Here is a 26,890-nt window from a genome sequence, read left to right on the forward strand (position 1 = left end):
CACCCTCCACAATGATACACCATGGCTGCAGTGTGTACTATTGACAACATTTACTCACCAAAGAGCACCTCGCAAACTCACAACATTTACCATAAAAGGACAGGTGTGTCACCTGTAGGATCCCCTCCAAGTGGTGCACCATCCTGAATTGGAAGTGTATAAAAGTTGCTGCAATGGTGTTGAATCTAAGGCCTGGATGTCAACAGCATTATGAAAGTATCTTCACCAGAAGGACTGCAGATTTTTTTTAAAGTTCCAGAAAATTTCCAAGAAGTATGTGGGCATCTCTGGACTTCACAGACTCAATGGGCCGAAGGGCCTATTTCCACGCTGTATCTTTAAACTAAAGTAAAATTCAAGGGGAATTAAGTATTTCAGTTTAGTTTATTGTCACCTGTACCGAGGGACAGTGAAAAGCTTTTGTTGCGTGCTATCTAGTCAGCAGAAAGACAATACTGATTACCATCGCCTGAGTGAAATTGAAACCACATAATGTCTGAAGAGCCATGCATACCTGGGCCCACATCAGTTCCTACAATCCTATGATCCTGGTTGTATCAACACAGGCTAATCTAGCAGCTTCACATCGTCCCACAGTGAGCTTCTCCCTCAGTGCAGTGTCAGAATGTATCCCCCACTGACATTAATCCAGCAATGTTCTCAGTAACTCTCACCCACAGGTTCCTGTGTCACTGACTGAATCCCCATTGATGTTAACCCAGCTCCCTCAGTGACCCCTCTCTCCCAGTGCCCTGTATCAGACTGTAACCCCACTGATGTTAATACAGCGTTCCTCAGTGACCCCTCTCCCCCATTGCCCTGTCTGACTGACTGTACCCCCACTGACATTAATCCAGCTCGGTCAGTGACCCCTCAACCCCCAGCACCCTGTGTCATTGACTGTACCCCCACGGATATTAATCCAACTCCCTCACACCATCCCTCAGTGACGGCACTCACCCAACGCCTTGTGGCACTGACTGTATCCCCACGGATGTTAGAAAAACTCACTCATACTGTTAGAGGTTTATAAAATCACGAGAGGCTTAGATAATGAGGATAGCCAGAGTTTTTTTCCCGGGGTGCAAATGTCTGATACTAGAGGGTGTAGGTTGAAGGTGAGATGGGATGTTCACAGACAGAGAACATGGCACAGTACAGTACAGCAACAGGCCCTTTCACTCCGGTGTCTGGGCTGACCCCGATGCCAATCTAAATGAACCTCATCTGCCTGCACAGGTTCTCTATCCCTCCATTCACTGCATGTTCACGGTGTCTGACTAAATACTTTAAAATGTTGCTATTGTATTTGCATCCACCAAGTCCCCTGATAGTGCAGACCAGGCAGTTACCACTAAAAAATATTGCCTTATAAATCTCCTTTTCACCTCTCAATTTAATGCTATGCTCTCCAGTTTTTAAACATTCCCACGTAGGAAAAAAGGACCACCCACCCTACTTATTTCTAAACCTCCACCCCCCACCAGGATGGTCTCAAAGCCCTCCGTTTCTTCCTCGACCGCAGAACCAACCAATCCCCGTCTACTGATACTCTCCTCCGCCTAGCGGAGCTGGTCCTCACCGTGGCCCTATACCCGACTCTACCTCCACTACATTGGTGCTACCTCCTGCACCCACACACAACTCAATGACTTCATCCATTTCACCACTAACTTCCATCCAGTACTCAAATACACCTGGGCCATTTCGGATATTTCCCTACCATTTCTTGACCTCACTATCTCCATCGCAGGTGATAGACTCCTGACGGACATCCACTATAAACCCACTGACTCCTGTGGCTATCTGCACTACACTTCTTCCCACCCTGCTTCCTGTAAGGACTCCACCCCTTACTCCCAATTCCTCCGTCTATGCCGCATCTGCACCCAGGATGAGGTGTTCCACACCAGGGCATCGGAGATGTCCTCATTCTTCAGGGAACGGGGATTCCCCACATCTCCTATAGATAAGGCTCTCACCAGGGTCTCTTCTATACCCCGTAACTTTGCCGTCACTCCCCATCCCCCCCACTCGTAACAAGGACAGAGTCCCCCTTGTCCTCGCCTTCCACCCTACCAGCTGTCACATACAATAAATAATCCTCCGACATTTTCTCCACCTCCAAGGGGACCCCACCACTCGCCACATCTTCCCATCTCTTCCCCCGTCTGCTTTCAGCAGAGACCGCTCCAACCGTAACTCCCTGGTTAACTCGTCCCTTCCCACCCGAACCACCCCCTCTCAGGGCACTTTCCCCGGCAACCGCAAGAAATGCTTCACTTGTCGCTTTACCTCCCCCCTTGACTCCATTCAAGGAACCAAGCAGTCGTTCCAGGTGAGGCAGAGGTTCACCTGCACCTCCTCCAACCTCATCTATTGCATCCACTGCTCTAGGTGTCAGCTGCTCTACATCAGTGAGACCAAGTGTAGGTTTGGCGATCGCTTCGCCCAACACCTCCGCTCAGTTCGCAATAACCAACCTGATCTCCCGGTGGCTCAACACTTCAACTCCCCCTCCCATTCTGAATCCGACCTTTCTGTCCTGGGCCTCCTCCATGGCCAGAGTGAGGACCACTGCAAATTGGAAGAGCAGCACCTCATATTTCTCAGCTCTCCCTCAGCCCAACGGCTCTACCTCTTCCTTTCTTCTTCCCCCCCCCCCCCCTCACATCAGTCTGAAGAAGGATTTCAGCCCGAAACGTTGCCTATATCCTTCGCTCCATAAATGCTGCCTCACCCACTGAGTTTCTCCAGCACTTTTGTCAACCTTCGATTTTCCAGCATCTGCATTTTCTTCTTAAACTACATATTTCTCCCATAGTTTTATAAACCTATCAGATGTCTCTTCACTACCAAAGAAACAATCTAAGTCTGTCCAACCTCTCCATACAGCTGATCCTCTCTTATCCAGACAGCATTCTTGAAAATCTCCTCTGCACCCTCTGCATAGTCTTCACATCCATCCTGTAACGGGACAACCAGAATGGCACATATGCTCCAAATGTGGCCAAACCAAAGATTTATACATCTGCAACATAACTTCCTGGGATTTTACCACAAACACTCTGATTAGTCAAGGAAAGCATGCTGTGCACTGTCTTTACCACTCTATCCACTTGTATTGCCACTTTCAGGGAGCTGCAGAAATGAACCCCAAGATCCCTCTGTACATCAATGTCCTTATGGGCCTGTCCCACTTAGGCGACTTTTTATGCGACTGCAGGAGACTATGCAGATGCCACATGGTCGCCACATGTTTGGGGGTGGTTGCCGGAGAGTCGCCTCCATGGTCGTGAGGAGTTCCCGCATTCTGGGAACTAGTGGCGACCATATCATGGTCGCCGTGAATTTTTCAACATGTTGAAAAATTAGCGGCGACCAGAATGAAGCCGCCATGGAGAGTAGCGAGAATTCTCGTGCCGTAGGTGGGTCGCCAGGAGGTCCTAATGGGTTGCCAGGAGGTCGAAGATTTTCGGAGGTTCTGGTAGGTTGTAGCCGGTGAATTTCATTGGCTTATTGGGGGAAATAAAAAAGGTAAGCAGTAGTTTTCAGTACCGCGGATAACCGACCAGTAATGGTAAATGTCCGCCGAGCTTCACAGCCGTGTATCTCTGGCTTCTTAAACGTTGTCTCCACTCCTTTCCCCCCCCCCCCCCTCTTTTTAAGGGAGTTACCGAACACTGTGCTTTAGCTGTCTTTTTGCAGCACCAACCTTCCTGTTCATTGCGGTGTGTGTCTGTATCACCTTGGCTTTGCACCATGTGAATTTTTTATACAGCACTCCCCCCGCTTGCCCTGTCCCCCGCCTGCATAACGGGCTGGTGAAGGAAGCTTCACCAGTCCATTCAAAAATCACTTAAGTAGGACAGGCCCATAAGGCAACGGACATTGACTGTATACGTTCCTCTTACATTTGACTTTCCAAAGTGCATCTCCTCACAGTTGGCCAGATTAAACTCCATCCGTCATTTCTCTGCACATATTTTCAATCTATCTATATCCTGCTGAATCATTTGACAAGCGTCCACACTATCTATAACTCCAGCAATTAGGCAGCATCTCTGGAGAAAAGGAATAGATGACGTTTCAGACTGAGAGTCCGTCAGTCCGAAGAAGGGTCTTGACCCAATATGTCACCTAGTCCTTTTCTCCAGAGATGCTGCCTGACTAGCTGAATCTTAGCATGTGTGTGGGCACAATCCCTTGTTATCTGTAGGCAGGACGAGGCACTAGCACCTCAGGCTTTCCCCGGCCACTCAACTTTAGCCTCAAGTGCCGGCTGTTTAGGACTTCTTCCTGACAGCCCACTCTTGACCACACAATGGTACTGGTGGTCTCAGGTTTGTCCCAGTAACTCAGTCTTCCTTGGACATGTGACTGGGGAACATAGCTAGCAGGGAGCCTTGCACCCTGCCCTCTGCCCCCTGCCCCTTGACCCTTGCCTTTCTCTTTCTCAGAATCTCCCTTGTAGCTAGAATGCCTGGGTTTATAGGGAGCAGGCTGACAAGGTTCTGGTGACCAAACCAATATCAGCTAATTGGCGGTTACACAAAAAAACTGGAGAAACTCAGCGGGTGCAGCAGCATCTATGGAGCGAAGGAAATAGGCAACGTTTCGGGCCGAAACCCTTCTTCAGACTGATCGGGGGCGGGGGTGGGTGGGGACAAGAAAGGGAAAAGGAGGAGTAGCCAGAAGGCTGGGGGATGGGAGGAGACAGCAGGGGGGCTGAGGAAGGGGAGGAGACAGCAAGGACTAACAAAATTGGGAGAATTCGATGTTCATGCCCCCGGGGTGCAGACTCCCCAAACGGAATATGAGGTGCTGTTCCTCCAATTTCCGGTGCTGCTCGCTGTGGCCATGGAGGAGACCCAGGACAGAGAGGTCGGAGGCGGAGTGGGAGGGGGAGTTGAAGTGCTGAGCCACCGGGAGGTCAGCTTGGTTATTGCGGACCGAGCGGAGGTGTTTGGCGAAACGATCGCCCAACCTCCGCTTGGTCTCACCGATATAGATCTGCTGACATCTAGAGCAGCGGACGCAATAGATGAGGTTGGAAGAGATGCAGGTAAACCTCTGTCGCACCTGGAACGATTGCTTGGGTCCTTGAACGGAGTCGAGGGGGGAGGTAAAGGGACAAGTGTTGCATCTCTTGCGGTTGCAAGGGAAAGTGCCCGGGGAGGGGGTGGACCGAGAGGGAAGGGAAGAATTGACAAGGGAGTTATGGAGGGAGCGGTCTTTGCGGAAGGCAGATATGGGGGGAGATGGGAAGATGTGGCGAGTAGTGGGGTCACGTTGGAGGTGGCGAAACTGACGGAGGATTACTTCTTGTATGTGACGTCTGGTGGGGTGAAAGGTGAGGACTAGGGGGACTCGGCCCTTGTTGCGAGTGCGGGGATGGGGAGAGAGAGCAGTGTTGCGGGGTATGGAAGAGACCCTGGTGCGAGCCTCATTTATGGTGGAGGAGGGGAACCCCCGTTCCCTGAATAGTGAGGACATTTCAGATGTCCTGGTGTGGAACGCCTCATCCGTGGAGCAGATGCGGCGTAGACGGAGGAATTGGGAGTAGGGGATGGAGTCCTTACAGGAAGCAGGGTGGGAAGAAGTGTAGTCCAGATAGCCATGGGAGTCAGTGGGTTTATAGTGTATGTCGGTTAGAAGTCTATCACCTGCAATGGAGATAGTGAGGTCAAGGAATGGTAGGGAAGTGTCGGAAATGGTCCAGGTGTATTTGAGTGCCGGATGGAAGTTAGTGGTGAAGTGGATGAAGTCAGTCAGTTGTGTGTGGGTGCAGGAGGTGGCACCAAAGCAGTCGTCGATGTAGCGGAGGTAGAGGTCGGGGATGGGGCCCTGGTATGTATTGAACAAGGATTGCTCGACGTAACCTACAAATAGGCAGGCATAGCTGGGGCTAATTGGCACCGGCTGTTACCGGTGATGCTGGGATTTCCCTCTCCTTGCCTGTCAGCCAGTGATAGCGATCAGAGCGGCATCTGAGGGAGAGATCCCTCTTACATTGTGCATGTTAACTTTGAATTCAATCTATCAAGGGGTGACATTGAAACAGGAGATGTGGAGTCAGTATGGATAAAACTAAGGAATTGTAAGGGTAAAAAGACCCTACTGGGACTTATCTACAGCCCCCCAAACAGTAGCCTGGATATAGGGTTCAAATTGAGTCAGGAGTTAAAATTGGCATGTAGTAAAGGTAATGCTGCGTTATTATGGGAGATTTCAACATGCAGGTAGACTGGGAAAATCAGGTTGGTACTGGACCCCAAGAAAGGGAGTTTGTGGAGTGCCTCCGTGATGGATTCCAGAGCAGTGTATATTGGAGCCTAGCAGGGAGAAGGTAATTCTGGATTTAGTGTTATGTAATGAACCAGATTAGATAAAGGAACCTGAGGTTAAGGATCCATTAGGAGGCAGTGACCATAATATGGCCAGGTTTAATCTACAATTGGAGAAGGAGAAGGGTAAATTGGATGTGTCAGTGTTACAGTTGAATATTACTAATCTTACTAAAGATCTTACTAAAGACTTCTCCAAAATGCTTGCGAACATGAACACCACATTGGAGAACAATCTCTCTAAAAAAATTGATACTGCTTGTGGTGAATTAAAGGAGCTGTACATCTCACTGAAGCACAGTTTAAGGATTTTGATAAAAGGACAACGGAAGAATTTGCCAGAATGGAAAAAGATTATAACAAGAATTGTTTGAGGATATGAAATAGTCTGAAAACCTGAGGGAAGATATGGAGACTGTAATGAATGAGATGGCTCAGGAAATAACGAGTCTGAAAAAAGAACAAGATTCTGATCAGGAGCAATTGATTAAAATGACTGATAAATGTCAGGATTTGGAAGTAAGGTCAAGGAAGCAGATTTTAAGAATTGTTGGAATCCAGGAGGGACGAGAGCATGGAACTCAAACATATAATTTCGTTACCAACTTACTTAAAGAAGTTTTTAAACTGCCAGAAAACCAGAGGATAGATGTGGCTCATCGGGTAAGACGCTTCCAAAGAGGACCAAATGCTCCACCGAGACAGATAATAGTGAAGTTTCTAGACATCTCCACACTGGAAAGATTCTTTAGAGATTAACCTCGTGAAATTGCTGAAAAAAGGGTTCTTGTTTAAAAAGACAAGAAATATCCTGAAATCTCCCAAGGTGAGATATGAGGTGATATATCCGGCGAAAATGAAAATTACTTATAATTCTACTGAACGCTCTTTTACGGATCCAGAACTGGCATTTAAACACGCACAAGATATCGTAAAGAAAATATAAGAGAACTTTTTAATAAAAGACTTTACTCTAATTAAGATGGCGGAACTTTTCCAGACAGTTACCAGGCAGGCTTATCTGTCAGGAATGTGTTTTCAAGAGCAGCGCCCATGTTTCACCTTGAATGGAAAACTTGAAGATAAACAAAAGGGAAGCCGAAGATACAGAAGTAAAGTTGACGATCATGGAAAGAAATCTAAATGGACCGGAATAAATTTACTGATTTAAGAAAATCTTTAATTACTATATTATATATTAATATTAAATAATTAATTAACCATACAAATTTAATAATCCTTCTTTTAATGTAATTTGCAAATATTACTAACCAACGGAGTGTGGGGGAATAAGGGGGGCGCATACAATTATTATTAAATAATCTTAATATAGTTTAAAAGAAATGAACTATAATTGATGAGATATACTAATACATAGTAATTAAAGAAAATGTTCATAATAATACTAACACAATATAACCGTGTGTGAAGGAGGGAGGAGTATAATATACTTGGAAAAGATCCAGATGCTTGGCACTGTCTAACCCTCGGAATCTGCTTGTACTTAAGATAAAGATGTTTAACCCCTTGGAACATGGTTGTACTTAGGAACATGCTTGTACTTAGGAAAAAGATGGGGATTAATGTAACAACTCCGGGTACATAAGAGATAAATTGGAAATGTATATCTATATATTACTAAAACTCCGTTCTTGACCGGTTTTGGCTATCTGTGCTACGGTTTCCGAGAGTACGCCGCCACCTACGGCGGGCATTTTTGGCCACCTCGCTCAGAGCCCCCCTCCGCCACGTGTGTGCCGAGGATTTTTTTTCCCGTCGATGAAAATTGACATCCCCCCTTCCCCCTTCGGTTCCTCGCCCCCTCTTGTCGCTCAAGTCCCCCTATCCGCCGGAACGATTGTGTATTGGGTGTGGGTTTCCCTCTTCTCTCTTTTCGCATCCCCCCGGCGGCCTTCTTCCCCCCTCGCCGCCCCTCCCTCTTCCTGGGCTCTCTGCGACGAACGCGGACGCGTCACGAAAAAACAGAAAAGGAAAAGGCAGGGACTAAAAATGAATGTGCGGAAAGGGGACCCTAACATACAGGGTACTGAAGGAGTAATTACTAAAAGTCTTTGGGGCGCGTTGTTTGGTAAGTGATGCCAGATACAAGCGTTCATGTTGGGTTCGCGGAACTTAATAGAGTGATGTGGCAGACGCGTACGACGGAATCGTCGTGATAACCCATATGATGTTTCGTAGAGAACTCGGGGGGCGATTTTTGTCCACTCGCAAAACGGTGACCAGCATTTTCATCTGCCTCCGGTGGTCAAAGGACCCGCCCAGAAACTACTGAAAATAGGGGGGGAGCAGGGTTCAATTGTGGGGGGCGGCGTTGGGGGGGTGGGTTGTGGGGGGGGGGGGGGGAACTGTAAATGTGGTTATGTGCTGTTTTGGGTCCTTCACACCCCCCCCGTGGGGCCGCTCCACAGTCCAATCCTACCCGCCCCCCCCCCGCAAAAAAAAAAAGAGGGGTGCTGCGTGGTGGGGGGGGGTGGTTGTTCTTTCGCCGCAAGGCTTGAAAGGGACAAAGAGGTGAACGGAACTGTCCGCCAGCACGGCGTATCGCGCACCTGCTCTTGTGCACGGAGCGTGACACACGAGGCCCCCCCCCGTGGGAACGCCCAAAGAGGGAACGCCCCAAAACCCTGGACTTGAAGATTAGAGCCGATAGGCTGAGGATTGTTGAAGCGTAAGGGCTGTCTGTGTCGATGTACGTGGTCGTTGCAGGTCGCTTGGGGGATCAGGGGAGTTGATCTTGTCGTAGGCCGATGGGTGATGAGAATGTTTCGTGGAGGTTGCTGAGGATAAGGGTGCAAGAAGCTATACTGGCTTGGTAAGGGGTGTTTCATTGTCAGTATTGAAATGGCTGGTCGGGGATACTTGGCGTTGGTTTTGCTTCTGTGCTGTCTTGTGTGGGAGTTTCTGCTTTGAGTTGTTCTTCGCTATCTCGTCTGTGTTGTCCTTTATGGTTTTTGACCCGCCACCCTTACCTCATTAGTGTCCTTTTATTCTTTTACAGTTCTTCTTTTCTCACAATGTTGTGTTTTTTATAAAGGCGGATGGGTTCGTTGTGACGCTTTTTTTGACAATCTGTTTTTGCTCATCTATCTATTCCCAGTGAACCCAAGAAATCACTTTTTTTACATAACGTCTCCACGAACACAAATGGAACGGTCAGGGGGTGGTGTCCACAGGCTGAAGAAGGTAAGTCATAAGTGGGCCTGGTGGGGTAGTAGGGCGAAGAGAGATAGGAGAAAAGGGGAAGGGGAAAGAGGGAGAAAAGAGGGGAAATGCGGAGGGAGGGTTACGGAGAGTGGGGTGGTGAACAATAGAGGGGGTAAGGTTGGGTGGGGCTAAAAACCTGGAGATGGGGGAAGGGTCGGAAAATAAATAAACTCTTCAGTCAGAACAAAAGAAGGAAGATGCAGGGGATGAAAGAGGGCAAGCGAAAGAGAGAACAAACAAAAGGAAAAAAAAAGACAAAAAAAAAAGACAAAAAGAGGACAAAAAAAAAAAACAAAAAAAAAAAGAAAAAAAAAGCAAAAGAGGAGAGAGGGTAGTAGCAAAGACACAGGGCAGGGATGAAAGAGGGGGTGCGACAACGGTGGAAAGCTCTAAAACAGGGCCCGAGCTCCAGGGGAGGGAAGGGTGGGGCGTCAGCCGGGGGAGGGCTCCCCAACGCCTCTAAAAAAAAACCACAAAAAAGACCCCAACCCAGCCGCGACGCCTCCGCCCCGCACGGGGCCGAAGCGCGCCATCTAAAACCATGGCGCCAAATAAAACCCCCCCCCTGCCAGGGCCTTCTCTCGCCTTCCGTATTTTGACTGTGATCCGCCTCCCCCCCTCTCTCTTGTGTCTCCCCCTACCCTTTGTTCTATCTCTATCCCTCCTTTTTCTCCGCCCCTCCCACCCCCTACCTCCCTCCGATTCCCACCCCCTATCTTTGCCCTCAACGCCCCCCGGTTTCGTCCCTTCCTCTCCCCCCTCCCCCTACCCCCTTTTTCTCCGTCCCTCCCCTCAGCTGTCCCCTGTTTGACTGAAATCCTACAGCTCTATCCCCCTGCCTCTTTTCTCCCCTCCTCCTGCTCCCTTTTTCTCCCCCCCTCTCCCCGTCCCTCCTCCTCCCTCCTCCCCCCCCTTTCCCCCCTTTTCCTCCTTCCCCTCCGCTCTTTCCCCCCTTCTCCCCCCGCCCTCCCTCCCCTCTCCTTCCCCCTCTCTCCGCTCTCTCTTTTCCTCTCTGCCCCCTCCCTGCCTTTTTGCTCCTTCTTGTCCCTTCTCCCCGCCCCTCTGCCCTTTCGTCTTTTCCCTGTTTTTGCCTTTTTCCTTTCTTGTTCTTTTTAGCCAATCCTTCTTCTTCGGGTACTAATCACTATTGTTTTATTTTTTTCATTTATGTGCTCTCGCTTGCGATTGGGGAATCGCAGCCCCCATTCTGTCTCTCTGCCTCCTGGGTTCAATGACAAGAAAATATTAGGAGTTTAGATTATTAGTGAATCGGGGCCATGGTGGTCTTTTTTTGGTGCTCGCACTGGTTTGTTCTCTCCTAGTATTTGCACGTACCTTTTTGTTTAACGATTTCCAATATGTATCTTTGTGTACGGCGCAAAACCCCGACTGTAAGTTAAAGCGCCACAGCCAATACTAAACGCCATACAGCGAAAAATGAGGGACAACAACTACCAAGAATTCTAAAAATGACATGACAAGCTTACTTTAGTCTGAGGTAAAGGAACATAAAACTACGGCTGAACCAGAGTTGGTTCTCCTCGTGACGACTGGAAACCCAGGTAGGACTAGGTGGATTCAGGGAGCGCCCTCGGGTGTAAAATTGCAGGCATTTCGTGGTTGTGCACACACGTAACTGTGAGGTCGCGGCTGCCCGTATAAAGAACGACGGACACATCAACCGTACCCGGCGATTATTTGTACAGATGGCAGAGAGCGGGGGGACGAGAAACTGGAAGAAAGCCACAGGTGAAGGCAGGGAGGGTGGGGGGTAGACTGATAAATCCCTCAGTCCGCGATGGGGCGGGCGCCAGGCCCGATGGCTTCGCCCAGGGACGAAGGAAGGGGCTCGAGAAATTTGCGACACAGGTGAGACGGTGGCCAAGGTGTCTAGAGAGCAGAGCAGCGGTGATTGAGGTAGCTAATGTGTACCCACGTTGCGAACGACGAGAGAGAAAACGGAGAAACAGACCATTAACTGACTCGTTGTGGAGATGCGGGAGTTCCATTATAAAATATAATAGCGGCACTGATAGCAGTAACAGATCTGTCCAAGTCACATGGATTTAGGTTTCGAGGAACGCGGGTTGCTAATCTTGTAGAATGTTGTGAGTAGGTAACTAGAAATAGAGCAAGGATAGCCAGTGATGTCGTGGTCCCTGACCTTCAAAAGCATTTGCTAAGTCCCCACATTGGAGATTATGGCAAATTAGTGCATGGGTATTTGGGGGAGACCGGGGGGTGGGGTGAGAGGTTTAGAGTGCTTGACATTGATATAAAGTTGTTTGGGTGCGACAGATAGCCACGATATGTGATTAATTGTGGGGTTTCACTTTATTGGTCAAATGGCAGGCAATGACTGAGTGGGGGGTGAAACGCGTGAAGGCTGCTGGTTGCTGGGACCGAGGAGTGGTGGGCAGCTATTTACGACTAGTACAGTCATGATTTAGATTAAGGGATTCAAAGCAACAGGTTAGTAATAAATATTTGAATGACACAAATTTGGTGTGGGCAGTGGTGGAACTGTGTGAGGAGGATTTTATTAGACATGGCATGGGACTTGTGACAGGTTGGGTGCGTGGAGGGCCAATGTGCGATGGAGCCTCCACGGTGCAAAGGTTGATGTCGTATTCCGACTTTGTTTTGCGCAAATAACATACACGAATAATGGCAGAATTAGTTATTGCTAACTGGAGTGTCCCAGGTTGTTGGGGGAAAAATTGTTGTCACTGAGATCATCTTTGGGACTAGTGTTTGTGGGGGAGGTCCATTGTTCATCCGCATGCCCAGTGACGTATTTATCACTAGGTGCGTCTAGGTTGTGGCACTTACTCCCTACCAAAAAAGGTTTTGTCTTTAACTTTGGAGTATGGGGAATAAACCTAGCACGAGATTTTGTGGATAACGTGGTTTCCGCTTCACTTGTTTGGTGTTTTGTGTTGTGGTTGTGTTTTTTGTCGTAGCGATGGTTTTCTGTGGTGTTTCGTCTATGTGGTGTTGTCGTTGTGTTTGTGGAGGTGTGCTGGTGGTCCGGGTATTTTTTTTGTTACTTGTTTTGGGTATAAGGTTGTTTTTTTGTTTGGTTGGGTGGGTGGTTTTTGTTTTGTTCTGTTATTTTTTTTTTTGTTTGGGTTTTGTTAATAGTTACGGTGTGGGGTCTGGTGCTGGGGTGTTGCGAATGAAAGGAGAGAGCATCTGATTGAAACAGAGAGATGGGGTAAGGCTTGGAACACCTGGACAGAACTGGTCCAATGGGAGAGTCCCCAACCCAGGGCCAAAGTGTAAGAAGGTAAGCCTTTAGAACGGAGATGAAGAACACACTTTATCACAACAAGAGTGGTGATCTGGGAATTCCTTGCCTCAGAGGGCGGTGGAGGGCGGTTCTCTGGAGCTTTCAAGAGTAGAGCTAGATAAGGCTCTTAATGATGCAAGTCAGGGGATATGGTGAGAAGGCAGTAACGTGGTAACGAGGATTGGGGATTATCAACCATGATCACATTAGAATGCGGTCTGGCTCTGTAAAGGGCTAATGGCCTACTCCTGCACCTATTGTCGTTTTGTCTATTGTCTAGGCAAGACTTTTGGATCCCATGTCCCTCAACTTTTGACATCAGCGCTACCATGAGACTTTGGGTTTTAAAACTTACCTAAAACCATTATACAACATCCATTTGCCGTGCCTTACATCTCCTTGGCACCTCCTCAAAAAACCAACCATTTTTAAGATACATGCTCCCTCTCAAACTCATAGGACTACCCCTAAAAGACTATTAGGGATAGATATAGATCCTATCCCTAAAGGAGTACTTTCGTCCACCAACTTCTCTACCACAGTGGCGACACCATTCCGATGATTACCTGTTTTGTCCTATTCCGGAGCCTCAAATGAAGGAACTGCAATTGGGTACCTGCGAGAGCTTTGGGTCCTTGCATGTTGCTAAAGAGTATTACACGATCTTTTGTCCAAATGCCGAGCAGGTCTCCAGCGGTCTTGTCTTTTCGATTGAGTCCCGGGATAGTACCCCGGGTCAGAGGGCCCTTTATTGTTCCTAGACGAGAAAACAATACCTGTGCCACGGTGGCTCGTCAGGGGGTGACACAGCTGGGTGAGAGCTGCTGCCTCACGTGCCCCCATGTTTGATCCTGCCCCGTTGGATCTGTCAGTGTTGGGTGTTTGGGGCCGTTATTCTCTGCGCGTCTTCCTACAGAACAAAGACCTGGTGGGTTTGTTTGGGGGCTAGTTTAGTGCGTTCCGTAAATGGTTCCCCGTATGCGGTAAAGTTGAGTATGATAAATCGGATAGCATAGAATTGAGTTTGTGTATGGGTTGTGTCAATGGTGGTTCGGAAGTTGGAGGGCAGCTGGTGAGGTTGGGTGGGGGGCCACGATATGGTCTTGTGTGTTCCACGGTTGGCTGTGATGGGCGCTTGGATACGTATGAGGGCTTGCAGAAGTTTTAGAACCTCCTCCTTCGTTATCAACAGGCCGGCTGAGGACATGGGGGGTGTGTCATGGACCCGTCTCGGCGCAGAGTGTGGAATCGCACTATGCTGTTCCGTGTGAATACCATGTGGGTTTGACTGGTTAGTTTGGCTTCCGCGCAATGGCCCCTGCTTCCGTAGGAAGTAGATGAGACAAGCAGGATGCATAAGAATTATGTGGTGATGGGTGCTTATCAATGGTCAGGAAATGGACACGGTGAGCCCAACAAGCTTTTTTCCATGCGGTATCTCTGAACTAAATCCTCCTTCTTGATCAACATGCCCTAGAATGTCAATGTACCCCTCCCTGATCGCACTATTCTTTCCTTGGTGAATACAGGTGCAAAGTACTTACTTAGTATCTCGCCCATTTCCAGCGAATCCAAGCATAAATTCTCTAATTGATCCTTGACTGATCCAATCCCCTTCCTAGTTACCCACTTGTTTGTTAACAATAGATTAAATATCTTGGGATTCTCCTTAATCTTACTTGTCATGGGAGTTTCAATTTCCACCTACGGTCTATACATTTCTCAAAGGGCCCAATTTCAGCTTTCTCAAACTTACCTATGCTTCCTTTTTCTTTTTGACTAAACTTGCGGCATCTCTTGGTTCCTGAGCCTTGCCATTCTTGACTTCCGTCTATTTTCCCCAGCTAATGCCTATTACTGATGTAATTAACCTCTTCTCAATTTAGCACTTCCCTCCAAGGTCCAGGCTTATCGTTGTCCGTAACTTACTGCAAATATACAGAGTTGTGTTTACTCTTCCCAATATGCTCCTGCAATGAAATTTCAATCAGCTGGCCACGCTCATTTCCCAATACAAGGTCCAATATGGTCCCTTCCCTGGTTGGATCTAGAGTCTGTCAAGAAACCCTCCGAGATGCACCTAACACATTCTGCCCCATCTAAGCTTGTGGCACCAAGTCTAAGACCATATTGGAAAATGTTGTCACCTACTGCAACCCCATATATCTGCTCCAGGAGTTTACTTAGACACAATAACGTGACAATTGCATCAGTCACTTCTCCAGGTGTGATGTTTGTTCCATATAAAGGGTGTCTGGGGAAAGCTCAGAGCAACTTGCAATGAAACTGGGCAGGATTGATGCGTAAGATTCAAGACGGTGGCAGATGCAGGATAAGAGCGGTGCTGCTGAGTGTGCTGGGGTCTTTCCTCCCACACCTCCGGAGACAGTCTGTACTCAAGATTGATTGCGGTAGGCATCCTGGGGATCGAAGGCTGAGCCGTGAGGGACGGCATGTTTGTGGGTAGATTTGCCCAGGTCAAGGTGCCGATGGAGTGGGCCACTGGAGGCCCTGCATCAGCCGGGGGCTCGAGTGGCTCAGGTGCCACTCTAAGAGGCCGAGCGTGTGGATCGGACACAGCCTGCTGCAGCATGGAGCAGCGGTGCAGGACTTTGATAACATCATCTGCCAGATCGGCCACTGCAACATCTATGCGATGCTGCCACTAAGACAACGGGCCTTTATGGCCAAGTTAGGAGTCAACATTTTAAACTTGACTTGAATCTTACAAATAATGCTGGAAATGTGGCCTGCCTTGTGTACTGCCTCAGTGTAATCTACTATTCCCACACTCTTGTACTTAAGTATGGTTGTGTCAGTGTACAGAAAGATTTTTACTGAAGGTTAGGTTACACAAAAAAGCTGGAGAAACTCAGCGGGTGCAGCAGCATCTATGGAGCGAAGGAAATAGGCAACGTTTCGGGCCGAAACCCTTCTTCAGACTGTTTTTAGACTATTCAGACTATTTACTGAAGGTTATGTCTACCTACTTACATGCGACAATAAAGTACCATTGAACCACTGAATCAGTGACCATTGAGGTGAGCTGCATTCTGAGTTGGAGAGTTAAAGTTAAGAATTAAAGTTGTACAAACCCATTTGGGCACAGAGGAATGGTCAGTGCATTGTATTTTTTAACATTTTATCTTGCCTCATTTCGACTTTCATTATGTTATGTGTTTTATGCCATAATAAACTTGATGGGCGGAATAGCCTAATTCTGCACATATCACATGAATTTATGAACAGATGGGATTAAGCCAGACACAATGGAAAGTAAAAGCTCCCCTTACCAGTAATCCTGACTATACTCACCCAGAGCAGCTGGCTGTCACCAGCAAGAGGAGCAGGAGGAGTGACAGACCCATGTCACGGTGGAGGCAGGTGCAGGCTATTGTAGATGTAATGTGCAGTGGGATGCTCAGACTTTATACATCCCCAGGCTGCAGGCTCATGAGATCAGATAGGACTGTGGTCACACTGGCTTCCTTTCCGACAAGTTCCAACCACAAGTTCTTGCAACTGCCAGAGGTCCAACCTTACCTGATCTTATCTCAGGCACCAGAGTCTGCAGCAGAATAGAACAATACTGATATACAATAAAACTCAAAATGCTGTACACACATTCACAGAAACATCTCCTCCCAAATAAAAACACAAAAATGTGCTTCACCTGTGAGTGTTTGCAGAATTATTCCAGATTCCAGTTGGTCAGTTAGTTCAGGCTGAGGAATAAATCAGCCTGGGTTCCAATCAGTCATTGTTCACTGACCCTTGGGTCAGAGAGCAGAGAGCAGGGAACATTTGGACCCATTTGCCCACATCTCAATGAGTTCTGAACCTGCCACGATGTGATATCTTCTTTTGTTTTCTCTGTGCCTCATTTTTTGGCAATGAGGCCTTGCCCTTCCATGCCTCACTTTGGACGGCACAGCGGCACAGCTGGAAGAGCTGCTGCCTTTCAGCGTTAGAGACCCCAGGTTCGATTCTGACCTCGGGTGCTGTCTCTGTGGAGTTTGTACGATCTCCCTGTGACTTTGTGGGTTTCCTCTGTGTGCTCCGGTTTCCTCCCACATCGCAAAGACGTGTGGGTTTGTAGTTTAATTGGCTTCTGTAAATTGCCCCAAGTGTGTTGGAAGTGAATGAGAAAGTGGAATAACAGAAATAATGTGAACGGGCGATTGATGGTCGGTGTGGACTCAATGAGCTGAAGGGCTGGAGTACCTGAGTGGGCGAGGCAACATCACTCGAGGATATAGATAAGCACGTTTCTGCGGAATGGCCTCAACCCGAAATGTCGTCTGTCCATGTACACCTGAGATGCTGCCTGACCTGCTGAGTTACTCAAGCACACTGGGTTCTAAGCAATAGATAGCACAAGGAGAGGAGTGGTTGGCAGATGGAGCCAGGTGGGAGACGGGTGTAGAGATAGTGATGGAGGTTGGGAGTTGTTAGGTGGAGGCAACAGACGACAGGGAATGTTGGAGTCTGAAAATAAAGGAAGGTGATGAGTGGAAGCAGATAAGGGAGGCAGGGTGGGAAGATGGGAACAGTGGACCCAGCGGATGGTGAGCACATGGAGAAGGTAGAGGAGGGGAAATAAACCTGGAAGGTTGAAGTGCCTGGAAGGTCATGTTTGACTAAACTTCTTGAATTATTTGAAGAGGTTACTAGGGAAATTGATGAGGGTAAAGTAGTGGATGTTGTCTATATGGACTTCAGTAAGGCCTTTGACAAGGTTCCACATGGAAGGTTGGTTAAGAAGGTTCAATTGTTGCGTATTAATAGTGGAGTAGCAAGATGGATTCAACAGTAGCTGAATGGGAGATGCCAGAGAGTAATGGTGGCTGACTGTTTGTCAGGTTGGAGGCCGGTGACTAGTGGGGTACCTCAGGGATCTGTGTTGGGTCCACTGTTGTTTGTCATATACATCAATGATCTGGATGATGGTGTGGTAAATTGGATTAGTAAGTATGCAGATGATACTAAGATAGGTGGGGTTGTGGATAATGAAGTAGATTTTCAAAGTCTACAGAGAGATTTAGGCCATTTGGTAGAGTGGGCTGAAAGATGGCAGATGGAGTTTAATGCTGATAAGTGTGAGGTGCAACATCTTGGCAGGACAAATCAAAATAGGACGTACATGGTAAATGGTAGAGAATTGAGGAATGCAGTTGAACAGAGGGATCTAGGAATAACTGTGCATAGTTCCCTGAAGGTGGAATCTCATGTAGATAAGGTGGTAAAGAAAGCTTTTGGTGAGCTGGCCTTTTTAAATCAGAGCATTGAGTATAGAAGTTGGAATGTAATGTTAAAATTGTACAAGGCATTGGTGAGACCAAATCTGGAGTATGGTGTACAATTCTGGTCGCCTAATTATAGGAAGGATGTCAACAAAATAGAGAGAGTACAGAGGAGATTTACTAGAATGTTGCCTGGGTTTCAACAACTAAGTTACAGAGAAAGGTTGAATAAGTTAGGTCTTTATTCTCTGGAGTGCAGAAGGTTGAGGGGGGACTTGATAGATGTCTTTAAAATTATGAGAGGGATAGACAGAGTTGACGTGGATAAGCTTTTTCCATTGAGAGTAGGGAAGATTCAAACAAGAGGACATGATTTGAGAATTAAGGGTCAAAAGTTTAGGGGCAACATGAGGGGGAACTTCTTTACTCAGTGAGTGGTGGCTGTGTGGAATGAGCTTCCAGTGGAAGTGGTGGAGGCAGGTTCAATTTTATCATTTAAAAATAAATTTTGATAGGTATATGGATGGGAAAGGAATGCAGGGTTATAGTCTGAGTGCAGGTAGATGGGACTAGGTGAGAGTATGTGTTCGGCACGGACTAGAAGGGCCGAGATGGCCCGTTTCCGTGCTGTAATTGTTATATGTAATTGTTATATGGTTATATGGAAACTGATGACAGGAGTGGGATGGGGATTTGGGAAGCACAGAGTGTGTGAGAGGACGTGGGCAAATGAGGAGAGAGAAAGACCCAAAGGAGGGAGAGATCAGCCAAGATTGGAGAATTCAGTGTTCATGCCTGTGGCTTGTAGACTACCCATGCAGAATATGAGGTGCTATTCCTCTAGTTTGTGTATGATTTCACGCTGGCATTAGAAAAGTTTAAGGCCAGACAAATTGATTTGGGAATAGGAAAACAAATTAAAATGTCTTGTAAATAGGAGCTACAGATTGCCATTCCTTGGCCATCTGAAGCTCCCATTTCTACGCAAGATTCCTTCATCTGTGGTTCCATACGGACCATATGACATAGGAGCAGGATTAGACCACTCAGCCCATCGAGTCTACTCCAACATTCAATCATGGCTGATCCATTTTCCCCTCTCCATCCCATTCTCCTGCCATCTCTCAAATAATTCTTGATACCCTTATTAATCAAGAATCTATCAATCTTTTTTAAAAATGCCCAATGACGGCCTCCACAGCCATCTGTGACAATGAATTACAGATTCACCACCCTCCGGGGAGAGAAATTCCTCCTTATCTTTCTAAATGTATATCCTTTTATTTTGCGGCTGTATCCTCTGGTCCTAGACTCTCCCACTAGTGGAAATATACTCTCTCCATTCACTCTATCCAGGCCTCTCATTATCCAGTAGGTTTTAATGAGGTCCCTTCACATCCTTCTAAACTTCAGTGAGTACAGGCTCAACGTCCTCAAAGACTCCTCATAGGTTAACGCAATCATCCCGGGGATCGTTCTCGTAAACCTCCTCTGGACCCCCTCCAATGCCAGCGCACTTATGATCTTATGATCCTTCCTCAGATATGGTCCAAATTGCTTAACTAAATATGGCCTGGCCAGTTGTTGTAAAGCCTCAGCATGACAGCATTACAGCGTTACAACAGTCCTCTCTAAATGAAGCCCAACATAGCCTGCCTCACCACTAACTTAATCTGCAAATTAACATTTCGCAAATTGTGCAACAGTACCCCCAAATCCTTTTGTACCTTCAATTTCTAAATCATCTCTCGATTTACTGTATATAATAGTCTATGCCTTCATTCCTTCTACCAAAGTGCATGACCTTACACTTTGCAATGCTGCATTCCATCTGCCACTTCCTTACTTGGACAAAAAGCCATCAATTCCGTCATCCAGTTTGCTTAAGAAGGAACTGCAGATGTTGGAAAATCGAAGGTAGACAAAAATGCTGGAGAAACTCAGCAGGTGAGGCAGCATCTATGGAGCGAAGGAAATATTCAACGTTTCCGGTCTAGACCTTCTTCAGACTATTGTGAGGGTGGGGGAGGTGCAAAGAAGAAAGGAAGATGCGGAGCAGTGGGCTGAGGGAGAGCTGGGAAGGAGAGGAGAAAGCAGGGACTACCTGAAATTAGAAAAGTCAATATTCAAACCGCTGGGGTGCAAACTGCCCAAGCGAAATATGAGGTGCTGCGCCTACAATTTACGGTGGTCCTCACTCTGGCCATGGAGGAGGCCCAGGACAGAAAGGTCGGATTCGGAATGGGAGGGGGAGATGAAGTGCTGATCCACCGGGAGATCAGGTAGGTTAATGCGAACCGAGTGGAGGTGTTGGGCGAAGCGATCGCCAAGCCTGCGCTTGGTCTCACCAATGTAGAGCAGCTGACACCTAGAGTAGCGGATGCAATAGATGAGGTTGGAGGTGGTGCAGGTGAACCTCTGTCGCACCTGGAAAGACTGCTTGGGTCCATGAATGGAGTCAAGGGGTGAGGTAAAGCGACAAGTGTAGATTTCCTGCGGTTGCCGGGGAAAGTGCCAGGAGAGTGGTGAATCTGTGGAATTCTCTGCCACAGAAGGTAGTTGAGGCCAGTTCATTGATTATATTTAAGAGGGAGTTAGATGTGGCCCTTGTGGCTAAAGGGATCAGGGAGTATGGAGAGAAGGCAGGTATGGGATACCGAGTTGGACGATCAGCCATGATCGTGTTGAATGGCGGGGCAGGCTCGAAGGGCCCAATGGCCTACTCCTGCACCTATTTTCTATGTTCCTATGTTTCTGGTGGACTGGCAACTCAGTCACTCAGGCCTGGTGGCCTGGCAGCTCAGGGAGTTACGGAGGGAGTGGTCTCTGCGGAAAACAGACAGCGGAGGAGATGGGGAGATGTGGCCAGTGGTGGGATCCCGTTGGAGGTGGCAAAAATGTCGGAGGATTATTTGTTGTATTTGATGGCTGGTAGGGTGGAAGGTGAGGACAAGGGGGACTCTGCCCTTGTTACGAGTGAGGGGATGAGGAGTGAGGGCAGAGTTACGTGGTATAGAAGAGACCCTGGTGAGAACCTTATCATAAGTAGAAGGGAACCCGCGTTCCCTGAAGAATGAGGACATCTCTGCTCCATGATTTGGAACACCTCTTCCTGGATGCAGATGTGGCGTAGACGGAGGAATTGGGACTAGGGGATGGAGTCCTTACAGGAAGCAGGGAAGAAGTGTAGTCCAGATAGCCATGGGAGTCAGTGGGTTTATAGTGGACTAGACTAAGTGGGACCCATTATTCCACCTCTCCACCAATTCCAATATTGGTGGTCAGTGGGGGGGAGGGGTGGGGGGTGGCAGCGCTAGTATGGGTGTTGTAGGCCAAGGAACTGGTTTACAGAGGGCTAGTATGGACATTGTGGGCCGAATGGATTCTTGGGCTGGCAGCTCAGTCACTCAGGCCTGGTGGGCTGGCAGCTCAGTCACTCAGGCTTGGTGGGCTGGCAGCTCAGTCGCTCAGGCGTGGTGGGCTGGCAGCTCAGTCACTCAGGCCTGGTGGGCTGGCAGCTCAGTCACTCAACCCTGGTGGGCTGGTAGCTCAGTCACTCAACCCTGGTGGGCTGGTAGCTCAGAAACTGCCAGAATTTCTGCCCAAAACATGTGAGAAACTGTGTGAGAGAGAAGGGTGAGAGGGTGGAGAATCAATTTTAGACATTTTTCATCTTTTTCTGCAGATCACAGCCATGAAGGAGGAAAGTCTATCCTGGCCTGGATCTCACAGAGAGCCAGTGAAGGGAAGGAGAAAAATACTGGGGTGAGGTTTAATACTTGCAGGGGGAATACATACTGATGGGCTGAAGGGACTCTTTTTAAGAAAGAAGCTAAGTGAAATCTCAGTGAAAGGCACTTTTTTTCTGGTCTTTTCCAGGCCTGGCACTGGCCTTTTGGGCCAAAATCCTCCTCCTGGGCTAATACGGGCATTTTGCGCAAAGGGGATTGATTTCTTGGCTAATGGGGTCCTTGTGGGCCGAAGTTAATGTTTTCAGGCAGACCAAACAACTCATTTCATTTCCATTTCCATTTCAAGCACAGGGCAGGCCAAACAACTCATTTCATTTTCATTTCATTTCCATTTCCATTTCCATTTCCATTTCCATTTCCATTTCCATTTCCATTTCAAGCACATGGCAGGCCAAGCAGCTAAATTCAATTTCATTTCATTTCCATTTCCATTTCCATTGCAGGTTCAAGCACAGTGCAGGCCAAACAACTCATTGCATTTTCATTTAATTTCCACTTCCATTGCAGTTTCAATCACAGGGCAGGCCAAAACAATTCATTGCATTTTCATTTCATTTCCACTTCCATTTCAATTTCAAGCACAGGGCAGGCCAAACAACTCATATAACCATATGACCATAACCCTCCATTCCTTTCCAGTCCATATATCTATCCAATTTATTTTTAAATGATAAAATCGAACCTGCCTCCACCACTTCCACTGGAAGCTCATTCCACTCATTGCATTTTCACTTCATTTCCACTTCCATTGCGGTTTCAAGCACAGGGCAGGCCAAACAACACATTGCATTTTCATCTAATTTCCACTTCCATTGCTGTTTCAAGCACAGGGCAGGCCAAACAACTCATTACATTTTCATTTCATTTCCGCTTCCATTGCAGTTTCGAGCACAGTGCAGGCCAAACAACACTTTCATTAAGGGCTAACAAATCATTTATTGCAAGTACATTGCAGACTCACAGTTCAGTTGACTCACAGCTTAGAATCACAGCTGTGAACTCTCCCTCACGATCTTCCAGAGTGACTGACTGATGTCTGGCATACTTCTGGCCCCCCGGAAGGGAGTTTTCATCATGTTGATTTACAGGCGAGAGGACCAATCAGCTGATCTCTCGATTTTTTAAACATCCATAATTTTTTCATTATTTCACCGTTTGGAAAAATCCTTGGGGCTGCTGCAGCAGACGAGACTGTGAGTAAGATGGCAAAAAACCATAGTGATATAGGGTAGCATTTTTCTAAAATCAATTAACAGTGTAGACAGGAAGAGGTCAATATGAGACATTTAGTATAATAATAGATATCAGTCACCTGCGATGGAGATAGTGAGGTGTAGAAATGGTAGGGAAATGTCGGAAATGGTCCAGGTGTATTTGAGTGCCGGATGGGAATTAGTGGTGAAATGGATGAAGTCAGTGAGTTGCGTGTGGGTGCAGGAGGTAGCACCAATGCAGTCGTCGATGTAGCGGAGGTAGAATTTTAGGATAGGGGCCTGGTGCGCCTCAAACAAAGATTGTTCAACGTACCTACAAAGAGGCAGGCATAGCTAGGGACCATGCGCGTCCCCATAGCTACGTCTTGTATTTGGAGGAAATGGGAGCAGTCAAACAAAAGGTTATTAAGGGTAAGGACTAGGCAGAGGAGAGGATCAGTAGACGAGGATTGGTTTGTTCTGCAGTCGAGGAAGAAACGGATGGCTTTAAGACCCTCCTGGTGGGGGATGGAGGTGCAGAGTGATATTCCGTCATCCAGATCGATAACACATAATGTGAAAAGTAGCGGACCCAACACCGACCCCTCCCGGAACACCACTGGTCACCAGCCAACCAGAAAAGGAGTCCTTCATTCCCACTCTGCCTTCAAGCAGTTGGCCAATCTTCTATCCATGCTCGTACCTTGCTTCTAATTGTTTAGCAGCCTCACGTGTGGCACCTAACGAAACACATTCTGAAATTCCAAGTAAACAACATCCTGACTCTGCTTTGACTATCCTGCTTGTTACTTCCTCAATGAATTCCAACAGATTTGTCAGGCAAGCTCTTCCCTGAACAGAACCACGCTGAATTTGCCCTATTTTATTATGTACTTCAAGTATCCACACCTGATCTGTCACAATGGACTCTAAATTTTACCAACTGTGTTCAAAGTCAAGGAAGTTAAACCAAAGTAAAACCTTCACAATGAATGGCAGGGCCCTGGGGAAGTTGAAAAGCAGAAGGATCCAGGAGTGCAGGTACATAGTTCCGTGAAAGTGGTGTGACAAGCAGATCAGATAGTCAAGAAGACTTTTGGCACATTGGCCTTCGTTGGTCAGGGTATTGAATATAGAGGTTGAGATGTAATGTTACAGTTGTACAAGACTTTGATGAAGTTGCATTTGGAATGTTTAGTTTTGGTCACGGCACTATTAGAAATATGTCATTAAGACAGAAAGCATGCAGAGAAGATTCAGGAGCTTGTTGCCAGGACTCAAGGGCTGAGAGATGTTGGGCAGACTAGGATATTATTCTTTGGAACACAGGAGGCTAATAATAATATAATATTACTATTATATATCTCAAGTGGGGGAAGGGGGGTGGTGAAGGGGGGTGTGGGAAAGGGGGGTGTGGTGGTGGGGATGTGGGGAAGGGAAGGTGTGGGGAAGGGGAGGTGTGGGAAGGCGGGTGGGGGGAAGGGGGGGTGTGTGGGGGAGATGGGGGAGTGGGGGGGACGGGGGGTGTGGGGAAGATGGGGGGGTGTGGGAAGGGGGATGGTTGCAGCAGACTAGAGGTTGCACTCTGCTCAGTAGCTCCCGGTCCCACTCTGACTTCACTCAGAGGCTCTGTGCCCGCACACTGCTCACGGACTCACCCCCGCCTCCGGGGTTTTATTCTCCGCGGGTGCCGGAAGGGGGCATTACCTGCATGGTGACTGACAGGCGAGAAGAGCAATCTGCTGATCTCACGATGTATTAAACCCTCATAACTTTTCTAATATTTCACTCATCAGAACAAAACTTTGTGCGCTTGGAGCCGAGAACGGTGAGTAGGGTGGCGAGAAAATCGTAGTGATACCGGTTACTGTTTTTACGCAAATTAAAAACACACAAAAGATAGATAGATAGATAGATAGATAGATAGATAGATAGATAGATAGATAGATAGATAGATAGATAGATAGATAGATAGATAGATAGATAGATAGATTTAAGAGAGAGTTAGATAGAGCTCTAAGGGCTAGTGAAGGGATATGGGGAGAAAGCAGGCACGGGTTATTGATTGGGGACGATCAGCCATGGTCACAATGAATGGCGGTGCTGGCTCGAAGGGCCAAATGGCCTCCTCCTGCACCTATTTTCTATGTTTCTATGTTTCTATGTAAAATAAGTAAGTATTACAATTAAGATTTTTTTTTTCTTTCCTTTGTAATGCTGATTTTCTGAGTTATCTTATGGATTCTATAGGATAGACAAAAAAAAGCTTCAGCCTATTCCTTTTTCAGTCATTGATTATGTGAACATTGTGTGAAATGGATAGATTGTTGGTTTATATTCACACAGATTGTAAAGCTTTGGTCTTTTTAATGTATGACCAAAATAAACGACAGACAGACAGACAGACAGACAGACAGACAGACAGACACTGAAGTCAGACTAACCAGACTATCATTTAATTGCTTTTGCATTGCTTCTTAAACAGTAGACTCATATTTGCAATTTCCCACTACTCTGGAACCATTCCTGACTCAAGTGATTCTTGAAAGATCACTTCTAATGCCTCCACAATCTCTACAGCGACTTCTTTCTGAACCCTAGTTTGTAGTCCATCTGGTTTAGGTGACTTATCTACCTTCAGACCTTTCAGATTTTCAAGCACCTTCTCCTTCTCTTTAGCAATAGCAATTCCACAGACTTCTGCCCCCTGACTCTTGAATTTCCAGCAAGTTGCCGGTGTTTACCACTGTAAAATGTGTTCAGTAAAGTTTCCTCAGCCAATACGTAGAGGGCCCTACATGGGGGATGGCAATGCTTGACATAATCTTAAGAAATTAAGAGGGGCAAGTGGATGCAGAGTCCGTGGATGAGCCTTTTGATACCGGTGACCATTGTTCTATTAGCTTTAAAATATTTATTGATCGAGACACGGCAAGCCCGTGAGTTAAAGTTCTAAATTGGGACAAGACCAACTTTGAAGGAATTCGACAGGAACTTCCTCAAGTTGATTGCAGCATGTTATTTATAGGAAAAGGAAGTCCTGAAAGTGGGATGTTTTAAAAAATCTGTTGACAAGAGTTTACGGCATGCATGTTCCTGTTCGAGTGAAGGGCAAGGCAGGTGGGTGTAGTAATTGAGGTTCTGGTCAAAAATAAGTAGAGGGCATGGGACAGGTATAGGCAGCTGGAATCAAGTGTATGCCCAGACATGTTTTGGAAACTGAGGAGCACGCTAAATAAGGAAATCACGAGGGTAAAAACGGAACAAATACTGTACCTATGGCAGATAATATTAAGGATAATCCAAAGAGAATTTGTAAGTATATTAAGAGAAAAAGGATAACCAGAGATAGAGAGCAAGACCCCTCATAAATCAAAACAGTCACCTGTGTGTGGAGCCGCAAAGATGGACAAGATCCTCAATGATTATTTATTATGTGTTTTTAACATGAAGAAAGAGAGGAAGACCGCGGAACTTTGAGCAGTCAATGGAAGCGTCTTGAGGGCAGTCAGTATTACGATCGAGGAAGTGCTGAACGTCCTCTCGTGTATGAAGGTAGATAAATCCCCTTGACCTGATCAGGTATATCCCACGACATTATGGGAATCTAGGAAAATATTGCAGGCGGCCTGGCTGAGATATGTGAATCATTATTATATATGGGTGAGGTGCCAAAAGACGGGAGGGAGGAAAATGTTGTGCCTTTATTTTAAAAGGGCTGAAAGGAAAAGCCAGTGAACTATAGGCCAGTGAGCTTAAAGCATGTGGTCAGAAAGTTATTGGAGAGTATTCGATACACATGTTTAGGGCTGATTAGGAATAGAAAACATGGTTTTGT

At 47.1% G+C, this 26,890-nt stretch overlaps 1 protein-coding gene across 1 annotated transcript in view; it reads right to left on the reverse strand.

The window, feature by feature from the left end:
* The window catches only part of LOC129693311 (ribonuclease T2-A-like), a 44,648-nt gene extending 21,749 nt beyond the window's left edge, over positions 1-22,899 (reverse strand). The window contains exon 1 of the mRNA XM_055630159.1: positions 16,180-22,899. Coding sequence (XP_055486134.1) covers positions 16,180-16,232 — 53 coding nt within the window. The 5' untranslated portion in view covers positions 16,233-22,899. The remainder of the gene's footprint in view (positions 1-16,179) is intronic.
* Between the last annotated feature and the right edge of the window lie 3,991 nt (positions 22,900-26,890).

This window comes from Leucoraja erinacea, unplaced genomic scaffold (assembly GCF_028641065.1).
Source record: "Leucoraja erinacea ecotype New England unplaced genomic scaffold, Leri_hhj_1 Leri_255S, whole genome shotgun sequence".
Classification (NCBI taxonomy): Eukaryota; Metazoa; Chordata; class Chondrichthyes; order Rajiformes; family Rajidae; genus Leucoraja; species Leucoraja erinaceus.